Source organism: Phalangium opilio, unplaced genomic scaffold (genome assembly GCF_054372755.1).
Source record: "Phalangium opilio isolate 3A_F unplaced genomic scaffold, DU_Popi_V2 ptg000079l_1, whole genome shotgun sequence".
Classification (NCBI taxonomy): domain Eukaryota; kingdom Metazoa; phylum Arthropoda; class Arachnida; order Opiliones; family Phalangiidae; genus Phalangium; species Phalangium opilio.
In genome coordinates this window covers 3,193,602-3,214,933 of record NW_028324187.1, presented here as the reverse complement: position 1 = coordinate 3,214,933, position 21,332 = coordinate 3,193,602, and the positions used below count along the sequence as shown (strand labels likewise).

General features: G+C 30.6%; 6 protein-coding genes across 14 annotated transcripts in view; 4 read left to right on the top strand and 2 right to left on the bottom strand.

Annotated features, from left to right (window-relative positions):
- Pur-alpha (Purine-rich binding protein-alpha) overlaps window positions 1–8,344 on the top strand; it is a 59,416-nt gene extending 51,072 nt beyond the window's left edge. For 6 of the 8 annotated variants that reach the window (XM_089845669.1, XM_089845663.1, XM_089845667.1 and 3 more), the window contains one exon: window positions 195–6,212. In XM_089845669.1, the coding sequence (XP_089701795.1) occupies window positions 195–326 (132 nt within the window). In that variant the 3' untranslated portion in view covers window positions 327–6,212. Of the gene's footprint in view, window positions 1–194; window positions 6,213–7,324 lie in introns of those variants that run through there. The other 2 variants (XM_089845671.1, XM_089845670.1) reach the window with 1 other exon arrangement.
- On the bottom strand, window positions 7,450–12,417 carry Rnf11 (Ring finger protein 11). 2 transcript variants are annotated; one of them, XM_089845674.1, is made up of 4 exons: window positions 12,138–12,417; window positions 11,387–11,614; window positions 11,162–11,316; window positions 7,450–9,620 (listed from the first exon to the last, which is right to left on the bottom strand). In XM_089845674.1, the coding sequence occupies exons 2-4, from the start codon at window positions 11,495–11,497 to the stop codon at window positions 9,449–9,451; spliced, it is 438 nt and encodes a 145-aa protein (XP_089701800.1). In that variant the 5' UTR covers window positions 11,498–11,614; window positions 12,138–12,417; the 3' UTR covers window positions 7,450–9,448. The 2 variants fall into 2 exon arrangements, with proteins under 2 accessions (XP_089701800.1, XP_089701801.1); XM_089845675.1 differs by lacking the exon at window positions 12,138–12,417 and adding an exon at window positions 11,720–11,903.
- Window positions 12,418–12,596: 179 nt separating this feature from the next.
- On the top strand, window positions 12,597–16,471 carry LOC149654218 (inactive hydroxysteroid dehydrogenase-like protein 1). The gene is made up of 8 exons (XM_089845661.1): window positions 12,597–13,184; window positions 13,839–13,961; window positions 14,039–14,149; window positions 15,374–15,432; window positions 15,507–15,586; window positions 15,653–15,734; window positions 15,809–16,036; window positions 16,117–16,471. The coding sequence occupies exons 1-8, from the start codon at window positions 12,980–12,982 to the stop codon at window positions 16,225–16,227; spliced, it is 999 nt and encodes a 332-aa protein (XP_089701787.1). The 5' UTR covers window positions 12,597–12,979; the 3' UTR covers window positions 16,228–16,471.
- Window positions 16,472–16,607: 136 nt separating this feature from the next.
- LOC149654217 (uncharacterized) lies at window positions 16,608–17,877 on the top strand. Its single transcript, XM_089845673.1, has 5 exons — window positions 16,608–16,796; window positions 16,875–16,948; window positions 17,040–17,084; window positions 17,162–17,224; window positions 17,302–17,877. The coding sequence occupies exons 1-5, from the start codon at window positions 16,793–16,795 to the stop codon at window positions 17,632–17,634; spliced, it is 519 nt and encodes a 172-aa protein (XP_089701799.1). The 5' UTR covers window positions 16,608–16,792; the 3' UTR covers window positions 17,635–17,877.
- Window positions 17,660–18,444, bottom strand: LOC149654216 (protein FAM32A). Its single transcript, XM_089845676.1, has 4 exons — window positions 18,244–18,444; window positions 18,004–18,151; window positions 17,881–17,934; window positions 17,660–17,809 (listed from the first exon to the last, which is right to left on the bottom strand). Exons 1-4 carry the CDS (start codon window positions 18,306–18,308, stop codon window positions 17,741–17,743), a joined length of 336 nt encoding a protein of 111 aa, XP_089701802.1. The 5' UTR covers window positions 18,309–18,444; the 3' UTR covers window positions 17,660–17,740.
- Window positions 18,445–18,885: 441 nt separating this feature from the next.
- Window positions 18,886–20,951, top strand: Cdc45 (cell division cycle protein 45). The gene has a single exon (XM_089845640.1). It carries the CDS (start codon window positions 19,067–19,069, stop codon window positions 20,804–20,806), a length of 1,740 nt encoding a protein of 579 aa, XP_089701766.1. The 5' UTR covers window positions 18,886–19,066; the 3' UTR covers window positions 20,807–20,951.
- The last annotated feature ends 381 nt before the right edge of the window (window positions 20,952–21,332 follow it).

Sequence of the window (21,332 nt, the reverse complement as noted above, 5' to 3'; positions counted from 1 at the left end):
ACGTTATCATGAAAATTTATATATAGCAATGAAGACCTACGTTATCATGAAAATTTATATATAGCAATGAAGACCTATATCAACATGAAAATTATAGCTATGCACATCATCATGAAAACCCAACCTGACCTTACCTCTCACGAAGAAATCAAAAATTTCCAATGACTGAATATGTATATGATTGTATTTGACAGGTAAAAAGCAATTTCAGAACGGCAATTACCATTCCAGAGAAATCTTGGGTTCGCTTTCGTGACATTTTCGCCGATTATGTAGACAAGATGAAAGAACTAACGGAAAAAACAGGCGAGGGATCTAATAAATGAAATTTAAAATTGGGGCAAATTACGTAAACGCTGTGCTGGACGAGATAAAAAAAAAAGTATATATTTGGTCCAGGTGCAATGCCAGCAGCAGTAGTACAAGGGCAAGTTGTTCAAGTTCTGCGCTTTCAAGAGATATCAAGACTGTCTAACATGCCGTACCGCTAAAATAAATGTCGATAACGGCACTGTGTTTGACTTGAATCCCGGTGAAAGAGTTTTTTTTTTCTATTTTTAGTTTTAATATTCTTTATGATATATTTTTGGACAACGTTAAAAAAAAAAAAAAAAAAAAATTTCACTCCAAGTGACGTGGCCATGACTAAAAAAAATGAACGCGCGACTCTCATCAAACTTTTATTTTACTTTTTAGTAACCTTATTATTAATATAACACTTCTATTATTATTATTAATTATTTTTAATTTCTTTTAGATATAAAACCAAAATTACCTTTAATTGTTCAGTTTTATATTTAAAAAAAAAACAAAAAAAGGTAATTAATAATTATATATATATATATTATTTAATAATCAGTTTTGGCTTTTATTTTTTTAACCATGGCCTAAATTTTTTTTTTATTTAAAAATCAAATTATTATTCTTATTATAAGTAGTATAATAATAATTAAAAAGAAAGTTTAAAAAAATTTTAGTCAAATAAATATATTTGCCCTGCCCTTAATTATTTAACCCAAATTTATTTTTAATTAAACTCTATTAAAATTAAAGTAAGTTTAATTCCCCAAGTTGTTCGCTATAGCTGCTGCTGTAATGCGCATAGTTTTTACAGTAAAAAAAAAAGAAGCGTATTAATGATGTGGCCCTCGGTTAAGTAGAGTGGTGTTTAGCCAGATTAATTAGCTAAAAAAAAATAATTAAATAAGAAATTATATATATATTAACAAATTTAAAAAACAAAACGAATGATTCTCTTCAAGTACAGAACTTGGAAGAGTCCATATTATTACTAAAAAACAAAAAAAAAAAACAAAGAAAATACCCCAGTTGACCCCAGCTCTCCGATAAAAAAAAAAAAGAAATTTTTGCATAAAAAACTACGTATATCTGTTATTGAACTTATTGTTGAAAAATGTTTTCTACAAAAAAAAAATCCAAAAAAAAAAAAAAAAATACGACAAAAAAATAATAATACAAATACAAGTTTTTCAAATTGTGGATTCTACGATGTAATGGTCAGGTTTTTTCCTTGAATTTTTCCGACAGATGGTTACATTTATTTATATATAACACTACCCCCAAAAGAAATATATGTAACCATCTTCGTAACTTTATTCACGTAACACATTAACAAGGTACTTGCTAGTTATTTCTGAATTTGCACAGGAACGAGCTGTAATTAAAAATAATCTCCCTTTGAATGGTAAGAACAATTAAAAATTAATCCTTAGCTCTATGGGGGGCGGATTTAAAAAAAAAAACATTAAATTAAATTTGACCCAACAATCAATCAATCAATTAAGGTACAGGAAAAAAAATATGGTTGCAAATTAAAATGAAGAAATGCGCTTCAAATAATAAGTGTGACAAAAAAACATCAAAAAAACACCAGAATAATGTTTACTTTATACTACGGAAAATGTTATTTTTTAACCAAAATAACATTTTTTTTATTACGTATAGTTTACATTATTATGGTTAAATGTATCTTAAAATTAGCGACAAATGAAATTATACCGAATTGCATTGCTGCATTTTTAGATACATTTTTAAGCTCGCGAAATTATAGGTCTCCTTTCTATAAAAAAAATAAAAATTAAAAGTATGGTATTTAAACAAAAGGACGTTAAAAAGTTTAAAATATAAATTAAGTTTTTTGTGAAAGATAAAAAAATTATATTAATCGTTGCTTTATTTTAATGGGACTATTTTTTATGTCAAAGAGTTATTTCGTTTGAATCGTTTTACTATCGGTATAACTAAAAAAAAAAATCTTAAAAAAAAAGGTAAAAAAAAAATAACTAACTAAACCCCGCCTTTTTCAAAATTCCGCTGTTAAATTTGTGTATATTTCTTTATGGTTTTATTTAAATTTTTTTCGTTTTTATAATTATCACTTTTAGCTTTTGCCACATTCGTTAAGTATTTTTTTGACCTCCCGGTGATTTAAAAAAAAAAAAAAAAATCAAAGTAAGTGATTGGGTTATGATTTCTGATGTGGTACCAATACAATAGTTTATTGAGTTTAAGTTACGCGTTTCAGCTCTCGGTTGCCTAAGCTAGGCCTAATTTAGGCTAAAATTAATTCCGGTGCAGTTTATTAGGCATATATGGTACCATAATCAGATTGTTATATAATTATCCCTCAGTCACGTAACTTCAAAATTGGTTATTAAAATTATTTATTATTAAACTATTAAACTATTATTTGGCCCTTTACCCTTTCATGTTAGTATGGCCACTCCATAAAAATTTTTGATACCCCATTTTTCATATAACATTTTAGCTGCCTTAGCCAGAATATGGTAACATTAATTATGACTTTTATTATATATTGAAAATTAAATTAAATTAACAATATAAGATCGCGGTAGTGAAATTTTAAAAAACAATTTTTGTGTTTTCTTGTTACAAAAAAAGGTTTTTTATAGGCCTTAGTACTTCAGAGTGTTTTTTAACCGAAAACAAATAAAAAAACACTAATTGAAATTAATAAATTAACAAAAATTTTAATTTTAGCTGGGTGAATTAATTATCAAAATTAAAAATAAAAATAAATTGTTGGGGGTTAATTGTATTTCTATATATAAGCCTTTTGGAAATATATATACGACCTCAGATTTGTTAGTGTTATGTCTAATTAACAAAATTATAGCTTACGAAGCCTATTATAATAGTTAAGGATTAACAATTTCAGTATTAGTTAAATTAAAAATTAATATTTTTTTTTTTTTTCGTTAAATATTTTGGGGCTTTTTTTAGTTTGGCTAATAACGTTATATGGAAAATGGTCTATTGACTCAATTGACACGATTGATAAGATTTATGATAAATTAATGATAAATAAATAAAAACAAGTTGTTAATTAGGAGATTCACGTAAGCAAAAAAAAAAAAAGGATGAAAGCAATTGGAAATTGGAAATTAAAAAATAGAGAAAAAAATGAAATAACAAAACCGCTTCGCATTGCGACCACATATCTACGGTTTTTTAATGCACCGTGTTAAAAATGTTCAGGGGTTGGAAAGAAAAAAAAATGGTTAATATGAAAAAAAGTTTGAAGTTAATCGTTGTGCTCTTATAGAAAACTTACACTGCCAATTTTTCCAAAAAAAAAAATATATAAGAAAATTAATAAAATATTGTAAAATGGTAAATTTGAAGAAAAAATGATCGAGTAATCAAATTGTTTTAATTAATTAAAAAAATGTTGTTTTCCATATACTGCACCCAGGAATGGATATATTTGAAAAAAAAAAACGTTGTTGATATGAAAAAGGTTGAGGCTTGTTGAAAATTTGGGCATTGTAAGTTAAAGATAAGTAAAAAAAAAAAAATTAATAGACCATTTTGCGTAAAGTTAAGCTAAATCTAACCATACCTTTGAATGGGCTGCTATTGTTGGAATCCGGTCAAAGATGGATGTTGTTATTAACTGCGTAGCATTAATCAAAATGGTCCATTAACTTTTTTTTAGAGAGAGGGAAAGTGTTTATCCAGATATAGTTATTTTCAAAAAAAAAATTAAATAAAAAATAAAATAGTTATAAAAAAATTGATAAAAATGCGCCTATTTTTTAAAAAAACATAATTAATTAATAGGAATTAATGTTTAATTTGACGTTGTTGGGAATTTTTCAAATTAGGTAATTAATGAATATCTCTAAGATATATCGCAGCTTGCGTTAATATAAGGGAACCAAATAAGCCAGCTATTTTAAAATAATTAAATATAATTAATTGAACTATTATTATAAATAGTTATAGGTGGTTTATATTATAGTCCTACACTCGTATTAATTAATTAAGTTAAAAAAAATGTTTTTTTTTTATGTAATTGTTTCTAAAAATATATTTAATTCAATTTTGTTTGAAGAATGCATTGCTTATAAGTTTTTCCTCGTGGATTAATTAATTAATTAATTTTTGTTTAATTATATATTATTAAATCTTGGCCCAGTGAATTTAAGGAAACTGTATGATTATAGTTAGTTAGATCTGGAAGGAAGGAACTATGACGTAGTATAGTTAATTGCTAATGGGTAATCTATATTAGTTTCAAAATTACAATTAAGATTGCCTATTTACGTCCGACATGTAAGAAGATTTTCGATATTGTTAATTTTTCTGTTTAAATATTTTTTTTTTCCTATTGAAATTTATACTATAATTTGTGTAGATAAATGTTTAGAGTTAATTTAACCCTTTATTTTTAAATTGATTGATAATTAATTAGATAAATTATTTCGAGGCAAATGTTAAATTGAAATCCGTAATTTTTTTTTCTCCAAAATTTTATATAATTAAAGTAATAATTAAATTTTAAACCTTTTTAATTAATTTTTAATAGAAAAAAATAAACATTTAAAAATTAAAATAAAGGGAAAAGTTGGTTGGTTAAAATACAAAAGTTAAATGTGAAAAAAAAATAAAAAAAACAATGGGAAATATATATATACATAGTGTTTTAAAACCGGTGATAAAAAACAAGGTAGAAAAAAATATTAAATAAATAATCATTAATTAATACCTTATAATTATGTATGTAATTAGAATTATCGTCATGTTATCGGTGACGTATTACTAATAATAAATTAATAATCATGGGGAAAAAATTATAAATGGCCGGTATGTTTTTTTTTTTTTTTAGGACTATATTGCCGGTATAATTTTTTAATTTAAATTTGATTAAAAATTAAATCCGTACCGTAGATTGATTTATTTAATAAAATTTAATACGCGCCATTGCCCATGTAATAGGCCTTCCAATTTTAGTCTCACAATCATGCAAATTAAGAAGAAAAAAAAATGGATTAAAAAAAAATTAAAACATAAAAACTTACACGTTAAATTATTAAAAAAAAACATTAACAAGGACTCCTTTAAATAATTAAATTAAATTAAATTAAATATTTGGCAGCAAAAGAAAATAAAAATGTGATTGTAAAAAAAAAAATTTAGACCTAAACGCATATTTAATGAAATAATGGACCACATTGTTAAAAAAAAAAAAAAATATTGCCCTATGTGACATAACGGAAATATTTGGGTAATAATTTTTTTTAATTATACTAACTGAGATAATTAATAAAACCAACCAAGTTTTATTACAAAAAAAAAACCAACAAAAATTCTCCATCGTACGTCCCACAAAAGATAAAATAAAATAAAATAATGAATTTAATGTATTATAAGTTTGTGGGGTTTTAAAACACAACTGTTTTTAAAAACAATACAAATCTATATATGAAAAAAAAAACTAGGACTGAAAATTATAGTAATTTCTTAATAAATAAATAAATAAATTAATTAATTAATTAAAATTGGCCAATTATGGGGGCGGGGTGTCACAGTTTAATTTAAGCTACATGTCCTGCGAAAAATGCGTTTTTTTTTTTAGTAAAAAATTTGAACGGATTTTGAAACGCATGCGTTTCAGAACCACACGAATTTCTTCAAAAATCGGTCCGCAAAATAACTAATCACGGTAGTGACTTCACTTGACACCACGCGATGTCAAAAACTGTCCGATTATAACAAAACTAGTCTCAATCAATTCAAAGCTCAAAAAATGAGCGTATAAAATGAATTTTTCACGGGCATGTAGTTTAAAATCTCGAATTCAAATGTATCTTTTTAGAAGGGTAATAATTGTTGAAATTCTTTGCTATTTTTTTTTCTTTTGTTACGAATAAAGAAAGAAAAACTTATCTCTAAATTGTTATATATAAATATATATATACATATACTAAACAAACATAGCGAGCGCTTCAGTCGGCTGTATTTTTGGTCTCGTAGCTTATAAAGATAAAATTAACGCCATGGTCAGCAGCACTAATTACTTTTAAGAAACGACGTGTATTTAAATTTATGTATTGGGCTGCTAGGAAAAAGAAATAATTAACTTTAATTATTAAATCAGTTAAATAGTTAAAAATAATAATACGAAAGTTGGTGACTAATATTAAGGTTAAAATGGCAGATAAAAGGTCATTCAGTTATTTCTGCTGTGTGATACAGCGAATTAGTTTAGCACAAAAGTGCTACTGGATAATAATGTTTAATATTGACAGCTTGGCTAATTGACTCGATTAAAACACATTCTGACATTTTTTTTTACCATTACGTTGAATTGAATTGAATTGATTCCACGTGCCTGAGTATAAAAAAAATTTGGTTCCGTAATAATTATTACATTCTAAATGAATTTTTTAATGTTGTACTCAATCGACATAAAAAAAGGCCAAAAAAAAAAAACACATAAAAATATTTGCCGAAGGAATACTGAAAACGGATAACAATCTTTTACATGTACAAAGGTTTAAAAAAAAAATATATTAATTAGATTTAATTTGTTTAAAGGAAAACAAAAATCATAATTACCAATTAATACAAGCACACCTATAGGTAAATAATAAAATTTAAAAAAAAACATACAAAAATGAAAAATACATCGTGTTCGAGGCGATGATGAAGTGGAGTTTAAAGAAAAAAAAAATATGTACCTAATTTTTAAAAAAGATAAATTTCTCGGGGTTTATTTTCTAGGGGGCTGAAAAATTGAATAAAAACAAAATGATTGCTTTCCTCTTTTAAGAGAAAATCTGTGAAATTTAAATCAAAAAAATTACGAGTATTTAAAAGTATTTTCAATATTACTTTTTTATGGTAATTGGAATGCAAACCTTTTTGTTTTGTTTCATTATTTTTGTTTTACGATGTTGTTTTTTTTTTACGTTGCATGCGTAATTTTATTCGTTTATTGCGTTTAAGTAAAAATGTAGATGTAATTTAACTAACGGAGTGTTTTAATTTTTTACAGGCGATACACCTACTGATATAAAGAACCAAAATGATGACTGGAGTTTGGTAGGTTCGTTTTTAAAAACGGCATTGAACATTTACCATTAACATAAATGTTCAAAATAGGCTGATAAAACGCTGACAATTTTCTTAAAAAATACCTTTATTCGTATCTTTATGTTACAACTATTATATATATATATATATTTATTCTTTTTCTGGGATCAGTTACTTATTTGGTATTACATGAAACTTAATTAATTCCTCTTTCATCTTTTTGCAATTAGGTGTAGGACCTTTTTATTTTTAAATTGATAATTAACAAATCAATTTAATTCCCAGTCGCTGCGAGTATAACGTCATTTCATTAGGAAAAAACGTGTTTAATTTCAATCAAGTTTTTTTTTTTTTTTGCAAGGATTCACGCTTGTCCCCTACATATTTTTTTTTTTTTTTTTTTTCAGTTAAATCACAAACCTTATGAGCTACAGTGTTTTTAATATAGTTTCCATATTTAATTTTATTACTACTGTTATTTTATCAGAATCTGCGTTGGCTAATGTTCTATTATTTTAATCAGTTTGACTATTATAGGGGTAGTTGCATTCAAATTAATTAATTAATTAAATCATGTCCTAATTTGAAAAGAATTTTTTAAAAATTTATTTAACTTAAAAAAAAACAACCAACTCATTTAATTAAGCGTACAGGACTAGTCTGGAACCTTTTTTTTTTTTTCAATTAAAAATTCTAAGGTTTTTTTTTTTCAATTAAAAACTCTAAGGTTTTTTTTTCAATTAAAACTACTAAGGTTTTTTTTTCAATTAAAAATACTAAGGTTTTTTTTTTTTCTTTTTTTTTCAATTAAAAATACTATCTAAAACGTATCATACATTTCCACCCTTCGAAAGAATAAAAATTCCTATAGAAAAGCATTACTTTTCAATAAGAATTTACGCCCCTTTCTTAGACTACTACAACTTGGGTATACAAAAATTTGTTTTAAACCTAATAAATTAAAACAAAACTTGTCCAAATTAATTTAATTTAATTTTAAATAAGATCACTCTAATTAAGGAAGTATACCTATTTGCTATACTTATACTACCACCTCATATTATTGGCGGGGAAAAGAATTAAGGATATAATTTAAATACGGTAACGGTACTTTTTGATAAACATATTTACACATAACGGAAAAAGGGTTATAGGGGGAGGGGCCTATATTACAATAATATTTAATAAAAATAGGCTAATTTTGTTAAATGTTACGGATATTTACAATTATTGTTGGGTATATAATTAATGCATTTATTTATGGCTAAATTCCTAGGTAATTAAATTAATTAACTGTAGTAGCTAGGTTTTGTCCTAAGCGTATATATATTTTACTGTTTTTAACGATATTGTCTTTCGTTTCGGTAACTGAAACTGAAACTGCAATTATTTTAAATTTACAAAATTGCTTCTTCAGAAATGTTATATGCATAGCTTGTGGTCTTCTAAAACCTTGCCAATTTCTTCTAGAATGTTAAGCCGCTCCGCTTTTCAATTCAATTCAATTAAGTACAATCAGGCATCTTACAGTTTTACACCCAATAATTCTTTCATACGAAACTTTTAGACCCACTGGCAGAAAGGGGAGATTGTTTTTCCTCTATTTCACAAATTGTGACAAAATAGACTTCTTTTTTTCAACTTATTGGTTGACCATTCGTATTCACCCCTATATATACAGTAGAATTTTTCTGACCCTTACAAGGCGAGGCGTTTTTTTTTTTTTTTTTTTTTATATATATATAATACACATCACTTTTTTTTTTTTTTTTAAATTAAATTTTACGATATTTTTAAACTCTATATAATTTTAGAATTTATCAATATGGTAATAATTTTTTTCCTGCAAGAGTAATTGTCCCAATAATGAAATTAATTTAAAAGCTTAAAATTTAGATTCAGCGCTTTTTTATTTTTTCGGTACCATAAAGTTCGGTCCCCATTTATTTTCTTTTTTTTTTTTTTTTGTAAAATTTATAAAATTATTAGAAGAGAGAATTTTTTTTTTTTTTTAAATAAACGTGTGTCCTTGTCATAAGATTCTTTGGGAGGTTTTTAATTTAAGAATTTATGATTAATGGCAATATCAGGTTGTTTGGTAGGTAGTGAGCAGGGCTGCATCAACTGGTTCCATACAAGATGGGCACGTAAACGATCTCATTAACCAATCGTCAATGCAGTCTGTATGGTATATATGCATACATGGCAAATATCGGACAGGGTCGCCAATGGTGAATTCACCCATACAAATTACGCATCTGTTAATTATAGGTAGGTAATTGGGGAAAGAAATTATACTTGATTAATTTCAGTTTTTATGATTTCAGATTGCAAGGGGAAAACTATGTCCTGCAAGGAACACTGAACATTTAAAATTGAAGACAAACCTACTATGAAATTGTGCTTCAATGGGAACCCACCGTGAAATTGTGCTTCAAAGGGAACCCACTATGAAATTGTGCTTCAAAGGGAACCCACTGTGAAATTGTGCTTCAAAGGGAACCCACTGTGAAATTGTGCTTCAAAGGGAACCCACTATGAAATTGTGCTTCAAAGGGAACCCACTGTGAAATTGAGCTTCAAAGGGAACCCACTGTGAAATTGTGCTTCAAAGGGAACCCACTGTGAAATTGAGCTTCAAAGGGAACCCACTGTGAAATTGAGCTTCAAAGGGAACCCACTGTGAAATTGAGCTTCAAAGGGAACCCACTGTGAAATTGAGCTTCAAAGGGAACCCACTGTGAAATTGAGCTTCAAAGGGAACCCACTGTGAAATTGTGCTTCAAAGGGAACCCACTATGAAATTGTGCTTCAAAGGGAACCCACTGTGAAATTGAGCTTCAAAGGGAACCCACTGTGAAATTGTGCTTCAAAGGGAACCCACTGTAAAATTGAGCTTCAAAGGGAACCCACTGTGAAATTGAGCTTCAAAGGGAACCCACTGTGAAATTGAGCTTCAAAGGGAACCCACTGTGAAATTGTGCTTCAAAGGGAACCCACTATGAAATTGTGCTTCAAAGGGAACCCACTGTGAAATTGAGCTTCAAAGGGAACCCACTGTGAAATTGTGCTTCAAAGGGAACCCACTGTGAAATTGAGCTTCAAAGGGAACCCACTGTGAAATTGAGCTTCAAAGGGAACCCACTGTGAAATTGAGCTTCAAAGGGAACCCACTGTGAAATTGAGCTTCAAAGGGAACCCACTGTGAAATTGTGCTTCAAAGGGAACCCACTGTGAAATTGTGCTTCAAAGGGAACCCACTGTGAAATTGTGCTTCAAAGGGAACCCACTGTGAAATTGTGCTTTAATGGGAACCCACCGTGAAATTGTGCTTTAATGGGAACCCACCATGAAATTGTGCTTTAATGGGAACCCACCATGAAATTGTGCTTTAATGGGAACCCACCATGAAATTGTGCTTTAATGGGAACCCACCATGAAATTGTGCTTTAATGGGAACCCACCATGAAATTGTGCTTTAATGGGAACCCACCATGAAATTATGCTTCAATGGGAACCCAGTGCAATACTGAGCTTCAAAGGGAACCCAGTGCAATACTGAGCTTCAAAGGGAACCCAGTGCAATACTGAGCTTCAAAGGGAACCCAGTGCAATACTGAGCTTCAAAGGGAACCCAGTGCAATACTGAGCTTCAAAGCGAACCCAGTGCAATACTGAGCTTCAAGGGGAACCCAGTGCAATACTGAGCAGCTTCAATGGGAACCCAGTGAAAACTGTGCTTCACTTATTATATGCTCCTGTTTTGCAACAGCAATAGGACAATTCTTCCTATACTCACTCTCTATTTTTCTTGCTTCCATCATAACTACCGGTTGGTAAATGCTGAATTAATCCAATTCTTTGGGCAATTTTAATTTGCTCTTCTTCTGTTAATTGGGAAGCTGGTCTGCTAACATTTGGTGAAGGATAATACATAGGAACAGGAACACTTTCCTTTTTGATAAAACAACACGAAATTTTAACACTTAAATTAAATTTCACATTTAAAAAGAAAAGTCTTTACTTGATAGGGTGGAGGGGGTCCTAGTTGATCGGAGGATGACTCTCTTACACTTTGGTTTTCTCTTAACAAAGAAATATCATCCGATGAAACCGATTTTAAACAGTTCCCCATGTTTTTTTATCACTTATTTTTATGACTTATTCAAAGCTTATGACAGTTAATGTAGGATCACTCTGTCCTTCACCATACATATTCTTTTTCTTAGCAGTGTGAAATATCAGTCACCCCCTAAAAGTATAACCATATCACAGTTTTAATAACTTGTTATTTATCTTAATTAATTAAATAAATAAATAAATAAGCAAGTTATTGACAGATTTAGTGTATACACACACTTTGATAACCAATCTAGTAAGACAAAAGGATAAGTGAACTTTCTCTCTACATATTTTTTGGATAGGTTAAATCATTTCTTTAAATTTTATGGGAATTTTCTTATCATGATTAAACATGCTTATTTTTAACTTTTAATTGACCAAAAATCTGTGTTTAAACATTAAAAAATATTCGTCAGTCTGTTGCCATGGGGCTTCGTAAAAAAATAGACCTTGGACTCCGATTCACTTTGTTCCAAAACTGCAAAGGCTTCGCAACTTATCTTAGTGTAATGTACGAGTAAGTGCGACTGCTATGTAGCAAAGTCTCTGTAACGTAAATAGGTCTAAACCAAAACAAACCCCTTTGTTTGGGTTTCGCGAACCTTTATAAGCCTAAAACTAATCAAAAATGAGACATTATTAAAGTTTCATACCTGTCATAACATGGCCGGACTCCCAAATAAACAATTTTTACCTTCGTGAAACAAAAAAGCTAATTACGAAGCCCCTTAAAAACTAAAAAACTTGATTTAAAGGCTTTCGCTAACCAACGTCGTTGAATTACCAGCTGGTTAGGCCTTGTCTTCAATTTTAGCTCCGTAATATGTTACGTCATGACGTTTAACCAATAAGAAAACTATCTCTAAAAATTGAGCTCCGCCTAGAGTACTCGAGAATTTTAACTGATATAACCGGGGGTCTAATTGAAGGCGGATTCTATCTTGATTGCACATTTGCGTCATTAAACGTCACCAAGGCCCGCCCAAACGTCAAACTATGAGTAGTTTAACTTTGATAAAGACCACTAGATGGCAGTGGCACGCGCACAGTGTTCAACGCTCCCTAGTGGCAGATTCGTGAACTTTATTTTTACAGTGTAACGTGTATAAATGTTATTTTAAGAACGACGATAGGGAAAAATAGATTTGGTTGAACCCATTTGCAATAAGGGAAACCCCCTATGGCTTTTCCAAGGCTGTTTCGCTATCGTAGGTCAACAAAAAATGGAAGAGGTTTAAACTTCAAACCCCAAGAAATTATCGGGAAATAACCTAGTTTTTCCCCCTACACCAGTCTTCGACATGCCCAGGGGGTAATTTTTTTATTGCCCTTTATTTTCCTGTTTAAAATGTGCGGGGGAATTAAAATTTGTTTGGTATGTTTTTTTTTCGTACACGTAGCGTGTAAAATTTGAGGCTTCGCGTGAATAATTTCAAGTAAATACGAAATAATATTGTATATTGTATACTCTCTGAGAAATACTGTCCCCTTCAAAATGGCATCGGTAGACAAGCTCATATTTTTATTTAACGAAGTTAATAAGAGCCTAAAGATGTACGAGAGCGTCTTGGCCATAATCGGGGCTTTTTATGTCGGGAAGACTTCGCTAATTATCGCGAGAAACATCTTAATCGGCCTACGTGTGCACATTTTATCCAAGCTATGGAAACAGGATTTTCGAAAATACGGAAAATGGGCTGGTACGTATATTTTAAATTAATCGCGTAATAATGTTTTTAAAATTGTATTAAAATTACAATTTACATTATGCGCGCGACATCCACTAAATTCAATGTGCAAGTCGCGGTAAACGACACATTAAATTGAAAATAATATAAACGTATAGAGCTCGATAAAATCTATCGTTTAAGACCAAGAACATAGAAATCGGCTGAAAATTAAGAGAGTTACACATTTTTATAAATTTTAAAGTCGCGTATATGTTTGACAAACTTATAATGCTCTCTTGAAGTTTAATCAAATATCCCAGGCACTTTATAGTGACAAGATTGCGGAGAGCTTTAAAATAAGACCGAGAACTCTTAAATCTTCCGCGATTTAAGAAAGTTGTAGATTTTTATAGAATTTAAAATCGTCATGAGTGTAGTGACACTCACCATACTTACTACTGTCAATATGACAACAAAAAATGTCAGAAATGTCTACCCCGATAAGAAACACTTAAATGAATCACTTCCTTGTTGGCAAGGATGAAACATAGTTTTTAACCATTAATTATTATTATTATAATATATTTTATAACTTAATTAGTATACAATTAAATGTTAATAGCATAAAAGCTTTATAGATAGTTCATCTTTTATAATTTATCCTATTAAATTTCCAACCAACAGTGGTAACGGGTTGTACCGATGGGATAGGGAAATCCTATGCCAGAGAACTTGCCAGACACGGAATGTCTATTATTCTTATTAGCCGTTCTCAAGGCAAACTGGAAACTGTTGCCAGAGAAATTGGTAAAACCACGTCAACGTGTTTATTGCAACAAATTAACTTGTTACTTATCTTTTATAATAATAATATTGAATCGCAGAAAAAGAGTTTAAAGTGGAAACTCATATTATTCAAGCTGATTTTTCAAAGGGAAGGGAAATTTACCCAAAAATTGCGCAAGAATTAGCTGGAAAAGAAATTGGAGTTCTAGGTAAATAAGCTTTATTTGTGTATCTCAAATTAACCCTAGAAAATTTCCCTATATATATTCAAAGAATATACAAATTTAACTTTTGAGCTTAAAAATTTCAAGGTAAGTTTTTACATTACAGTTAGACTTTCCTTTTTATACAACGTAACTCTAGACCACAAATAAAGGTATAAGTTGCCCCTGGATATCCCATAGACCACTCCTAAGTTACGTTGATAAATATTGAGCATAATTATGACAAATCATAAATATGTCTTATTTAAATCTGATTTAATGATTACATCCTTGAAGTTAATCCAAAATTTCTCGAGTTGACAGTCACAGCAGTTAATTTTAAACCCAGATATGCGAGTTACAACTGTCTTATCATAAGTTTATAAGATATATTCCATAAGTATGACAATACCTATACTTCGTAATGCTAGGGACTTACTGAGAACGGGACTTACTGAGAACGCCGCGAGAATTGACTATACTCGGTTTTGAAGTCCATCTTCCTATTTAGTCTGTACTAAGCCTATGATAGCGCCTCACCAGGCGAGAATCTTTGACGTTTCATCCACGTCACTTCATGACAAACTCTCAGTAACCAGTGAGAATCTTATGGAACATATCTTATGAACTTATGGTCTAGACTATAGTTTGAATCGTAAAATTTTTGAGAATACAGTTACAAATATATACTTCGCGCTAACGTTTGTTTATCCCCAATATATTTGACAAAATTACTTGGGCTTATCTTATATTTAGGTTAAAACTCTTCAGTATCTAAAAATATATTTGAAATACAAATACAGGTAGATCGTTTATTTGGGTGCATTTTTAAATAATACTTTAATAAACCGGCTTTACGCTAGATTGATTTTTACATAAAAGTGGGTTAGGTATATTCTATTCTATAGGGTTTATATGAAATATCAGTTTTTATTAATAGAATTTATTATAAATATCATGGATTTGTCGGATTGTTGGATCGCAAAACTTACGTAATCATATTATATAGCAACCAAAGCGTTAAATTCGTTTGGCTAAGCTTCAAAATTAAATTATTTAGTTTCCTTGTTGCGTTTAAATTTCAATTTTCATACTTATGTGTCCTTATTGATTAGTTAAAGTTTCCAACAAAAAAAATGTCGTAATTGATTTATTTAGGAAATTAAATTTAACACGGATATGACGAAAAGATGTTTTATCTTTTAAAACTTTTATTTTATTACCATACAGTGAATAATGTAGGTTGTATGTACGAATACCCATCCTTGTTTCTGGATGTACCAGAACAGGTATTTACTATTTGTTTACCATAATAGTAAATCTCCGATAAGATATAATGACAGAAACAAATGTTATTCTATAGAAACATTGGGACTTAATAAACCTTAACTGCGGGGCTACTTTTATGTTAACTTACCTAGTTATGCCTCAAATGGTTCAAAGGTTGGTTGGTGTCTAGCTATAACTATGCACTATAATAATTTTTAACGATTTGTCAATGTTATTAAGGAAAAAGGGTGTCGTTATTAACATGTCTTCCTTATCGACATATTATCCATTACCGTTAATGGCGGGATATTCGGCTTCCAAGGTTTTTCTCTTAATTTTAACAGTCAATTTTTTATTCTCGCCATAAAATTTAATACTGTGTCGTTAACCATGAAGGTTTACGTTGATTGGTTTACACGGGCTTTACAATACGAATACGCTGGTAAAGGCGTGACAATTCAATGTCTGGTACCGTCTTACATTGCCACCAAGTTGCTTGGTTTCAGTAAACATCTGACAAACCCGAACTTAATGGTACCAGACTCAGATTCCTTCGTAAGGAGCGCCCTTAAAACTGTTGGGGTTGCTAATCGAACTACGGGACATTGGGCCCATGGTCTTCAGGTAAAAATCATCATGGGGCATTGTTCAACCTCTATCATAGGTTCAAGTTCTAATTAATATTACTTAATTTGAACTCGCAGTATTGGGTGTATGAACACACTCCAGAATCTCTGTGGAACATCACTAGTTGGATGTTTCAAAAAGCAGTTGATACTCGTCCTCAAAAATCGCAAAACAATAAAACTCAATAAAATCTTCGTTGTCCACTTGTTTTTTGTGTAAAAATTAACATGTAATGTAAAATCGCAGTTGACGGGTATTTTTAGTGGGGTCTTAGAAGCTTTTCTTCCAATGTAAGCATTATTTGTTGTATTTGCGAAATCACGTTGTGTACATGTAATATACTGTAACATCCATTGCAACTGAACATACTTAAAAAAAGTTAATGTATTAAAAAGAATTATAATTTTTATTAAAAAAATCTTACTCTTCCTATTCCTATAATTTTAATTTTAATTAGCATACGAATTAATTATTATATAGGATTGTGGAAGTTCCCTGTTCCCGTGTTGATATGGGTCAAAATTTCACTGAATTTCGGGAAGTATATAGGTACACGTATAGCAACGAAAGTAAAATGGATCATAAACATGCTTTGTCAGCGTGGCAGGCAGGAAACAATGCGCTTCCAATTAGGATGTAACAAATAGTGAATGTAATTACATATTTAATTACGAGAGTATAATAGGAGGTAGATAAAGGGAGTTTGTGGTTATTATAACTTTCGTTTTCGAACGCGTGCATCCTCCGTGTAATATGGGTAAAAGTCCTTTTTTCTGTGATGATGGATAATTATTTTTACCAAATGTGTTGCTATGCTAACGAAACATCTTTCCAGGTTTAACAAATATTATGGTAATAGTATCTTTATTGAGCTTTGCTTATGTGTCGGCGCAGTTTTCAAATACAAATGTAAGTGTACTTATATGTTCTGTATCATTATGTGTTTGGGAAAGTGTAGTGGCATGTTGACAGTAAGTACTTTTTCATTCATTGCTCTTAGTCTGTACGAGTTTGTATTCAATCAGCTAACGAAGTTCAGTTAAGGGTAAGTGAAATTAAAATCTAACTCGCCACTTAACAGTTAGGTAACACGATTTTTAATTATGTAATTGATGTATATAGTCTCAATGCGTCGTTTGCCTCAGGGAATCTTACAACTTCTTAATGAGTCTCTGCTGCAGAGTTGTAAGACTAGAACTATATATATATATATATATATAGTTTTCGTTCGTTAAATTCTTAATTAAAACTAATTATTGCAGCCTTATCTACCTCAAAACGTTACTATTGAACAAGGTTCTTGCATAGTGCAAGCTTGTCAGCAACAGAAACTAGACAATAGTCAACAAAGCGGAATTACTGGTTTTTTCAGCAACTTATTCAATAGCCTTTTTAACAACAGCTTATTTAATTCCATCAGAAGAGGAAGGAGAGACACGCCAATAACGACTCAGTTAACTGATTTTCGAAATAATATAAGGAAAAGGAATGTTAACAAAGCTCGAGTTGTACCCAAGACAGACAACGTCAAAAATTACTATGAAACTTTTTACGCTAAAGCTTCACAAAGCAGCATACCGTTTGACAAGAAATAATAAAAAAAACAACAATTGCACCAAATTTTATGATTTTAAAGACAATTTTATTAAATTTTTTATTATAAAATAAATATACAACACATGATAAGTCACAAAGCAGTGATTATTTAGTCCAGCTGACTTTGGGAATATCATAATGTTCGGTTAGAGCGTCCAGATTCCTATTGAACTCCTATAAATTAAAAGTGAATCAATGTTGTTCTATAAATTTTGGAATATAAAATAAAGCTATTGCAAATATACCTCCACACGTTGTTTATGTGTTTTTGATGCTTTTTCCATTATTCTTTCCATTTGCTGAAAATTTTTAATATAAATAAGGTTTATTTACATGAGTAATTAATATATTTATTAAAAAAAACGTACTCGTTTTTCTTGCATTTTTAAGAACGCTTTTTGCGCCTTCGTTAAAGGGATTACAACTTTTTTCTCGGGTGAAGTTTCCTCTTTACCAGCGTTACTTACACCCTGGAACATTTTCTGAGATTCCTTTTCCTTCTTCTTCTTTTTCTTCCTATTTTAAAATTAATTATGTTTTTAATTAAGATATTTAAAAACAAAAACAATAATGATCGCTAAGCCTTGGTTTGTTTTTTAAGGAATTACTTTTTAAATTCCGTATCCACTTTAAGTTTCAGCGCTCCTCTAGAAACTGTTTCGTATTCAGACATCTTACACGCTAATAAAGCCTTAAATTTTTATTTTAATTATTATAATCACGAAGATATAAGCAAAAAATTGGGATCGGACTATAGTCAGTCTGCTCAATCAAATTTTTCAGTAATGGCTGCTGTTTGTTTACATTTTTTATAGAGATTAGAAAGCAGGGTGAGAAATAAGGCGGTGGCACTGGGCAAATGACCAGTTTAAAAATTGCTTTGACCAGTTTATTTATTAAACGCCTGGGGGTCCAGTGGTCACCGTGACCACTTTTTAAATTCCCCTTCTTTAGTAAAAAATAATTCCCAGAAGTGGGTTATAGAAATTAATGCTTATAAAACAAATAAACAGTATAATAAAACCAACCCTAGAGCCATTTCAGTGCAGCTCTGACAGTATATAGAAATATTAAGTGGTCATTGACCAGTTTTTTAATTAAAACCCTTGGGCTCTACTGGTCAAATGACCAGTTTAAAAATTTTCCTTATTTCTCACCCTGTTAGAAAGAATGATTCAGCCGTAGCCCACTTGACATGCGTGATCGAGGGCACTGAAAAAGTGCGCAAAATCACATCCAAAGTCGTCTGCTTCAATTTGGAGTTTTGGCGCGAAGAATTTACAACGGTTACCAGCTTTGCTGTGCCGTTGGTATGGTATAATAATGAAGTTTTAGTCGGTAGTTCGGTACTCGGTATTTAAATTAATTTTATTATATTAAGTGCAGTTTCTTTAAACGTAAATGCGATGATTAAAGATGGATAAATAATATATGGACACCGAATTTGTTTTGTTTTATAACAAATCAGATAAGCCTTGGTTATTTATCGTTACACGTCAATCCAATTGCATTAATTTCAAAATGTTCATAACAAATTTAAAAACTGAATTTTACGAAAAACTACGTTTAAGCAAGCATCGAGTATTAATTTTAGTAGCTCAAGATGTAGACGCTTTATGCGCCTGCAAAATTTTACAGAAATTATTCCATTGTGACAATGTTTTATACACGCTTGTACCTGTTACTGACAAAGTTAGTCTCTACCAATCTTTTCGCGAACACAGTGAGCAAATTCGTTACGTAGTTATGATAAACTGCGGTGCTACCTTCGACGTTGTGGAATTTTTAAAAGCTAAAGAAGTCAAATTCTTTATCATTGACAGTCATAGACCCATTGATGTCTATAATATTTATAATGGCACTGATGTTTGCTTGTTAATGAAACAAAATGATGAAGAAGGGATACCGAATTTTGATGAAGTATTTCGCGATGACGAGTCTGACGATGATGAGCTTGAGCTTACGGATGAAGCTATTGAAAAACGTACTCAGAAAAGAAAATGGCTAGAGAAAAGAGAGAAAGTCCTATTTGAATATATGCAGTTTAGTTACTATGGACCTTCAGCTGCCGTAACATTATTTGAGCTAGCCTGGATGCTCTCTAAAGATACTAATGAGCTTTTATGGTGGGGTATTGTGGGTTTGACTGAACAATACCTGAAAGGACACATTGAAAGCAATCAATACATTTTAGACTTAGGAAATGTACAACGTCATGTAGCTCATCACAATCAAAAACGTAATGACGAAAATAGCCTCGCCATTGATTGCCTAAAAATAGACTTTGAAAATGACCTGCAACTTTCACTATATCGTCACTGGTCCATTTTTGAAAGCCTAAAACACACCATGTATACAGCTTGTAACTTCAAACTTTGGACACAGAAAGGGGAGAAGAGATTGTGCTGTTTTTTGGCTGAATTGGGTTTACCATTAACTCAATGCAAACAGAAGTTTGCTTCAATGGACATAAACTACCGAAAAAACATCAAAGAATGGATAGAAGACATGGCTGAAAAATACGGTCTACAGAAAATAACCTATGGAACTTTTGTCGCGTATTATGGTTACCGTAATAAATTCAATGCCATGGATGTTGTTAGAGCTTGCAGCGCCCTTTTAGAATCAACTGACCGAGATAAAACCCCTGATGAGCGGTTTTTGGATGCCATTGATTGTTTATCCAAAGGAAACACTTTTATTTTAGAGCGCGGGATTGATTTAGCCAAGTTTCAACTGATGGCTGTGTTTAAACAAGTTCAGGCCGTCTTGGAAATGAACATGATTGTTAATGCCGGCCCATTTCTTTATGTAACATTATTAGAAGGTTCCCCGGATTCACGTTATTTCTCCCACCCAGGTTGTTTGAAGGAGTTAGCTCATTTTTTATTAAATGCTCATGTCACATGTTCAAAGAGTAAAAAAGTTAAAACCTTGCCATTGATTTTAATTGCCCCCATTGCTGATCAGGCTGGTGAACGTATAGTTATTGGTATTCCACCCATTGCGGAAGATTCTCCTAAGAATTTTTTTGGCAAAGCCTTTGAAGGAGTTGCAAAAAGAATGAAAAATCACACTGCTGTTCAGGATAATTTTGACCCATCTATCATGCAAATTAATAACAAAGATATGACATCTTTTTTCGATGCCTTAATCTCCCTTCTTGCCTAGTTGATAATTTAAACCAAAATCCCTAATTTTTATTGTATTGAAATTTTAGTCTTGATATAAGGTATGAATGACACTTTTCCACAATGGTTTTTTTTAAAAACAATAAAAAATATTTTATTATAATAAAGGGTATTTTTAACATTCATAGATTTCGTTTGAAATTTCACTTACAGATGGCGTTGGCCTCCTATTATTAAAGGGAGGGTGAAGTAGAAAATCAAGTGATTTTTTATCGATTCTTCTACTAATTATAAGACCAGTCTGCATAGTGAAACATTCAGGAAATACTTCCGAATAATTTTAAAATTAAAATTAGGTTCAGATTTTAAGGATAATTTTAAAGAAGGTCTTCCGACCAATGGCGTAAGGCCCTGCCTTTTTGTTAACAAAATTCTCGTGGCACGTTCCATGTCTCGCGCCATGATTATCACGTCGCGCGCGAATTTTATCAAATCTCGCGCTAAATTTCATTCGGCATGGAACGTGCCACGAGAATTTTGTTAATAAAAAGGCAGGGCGTTACGGG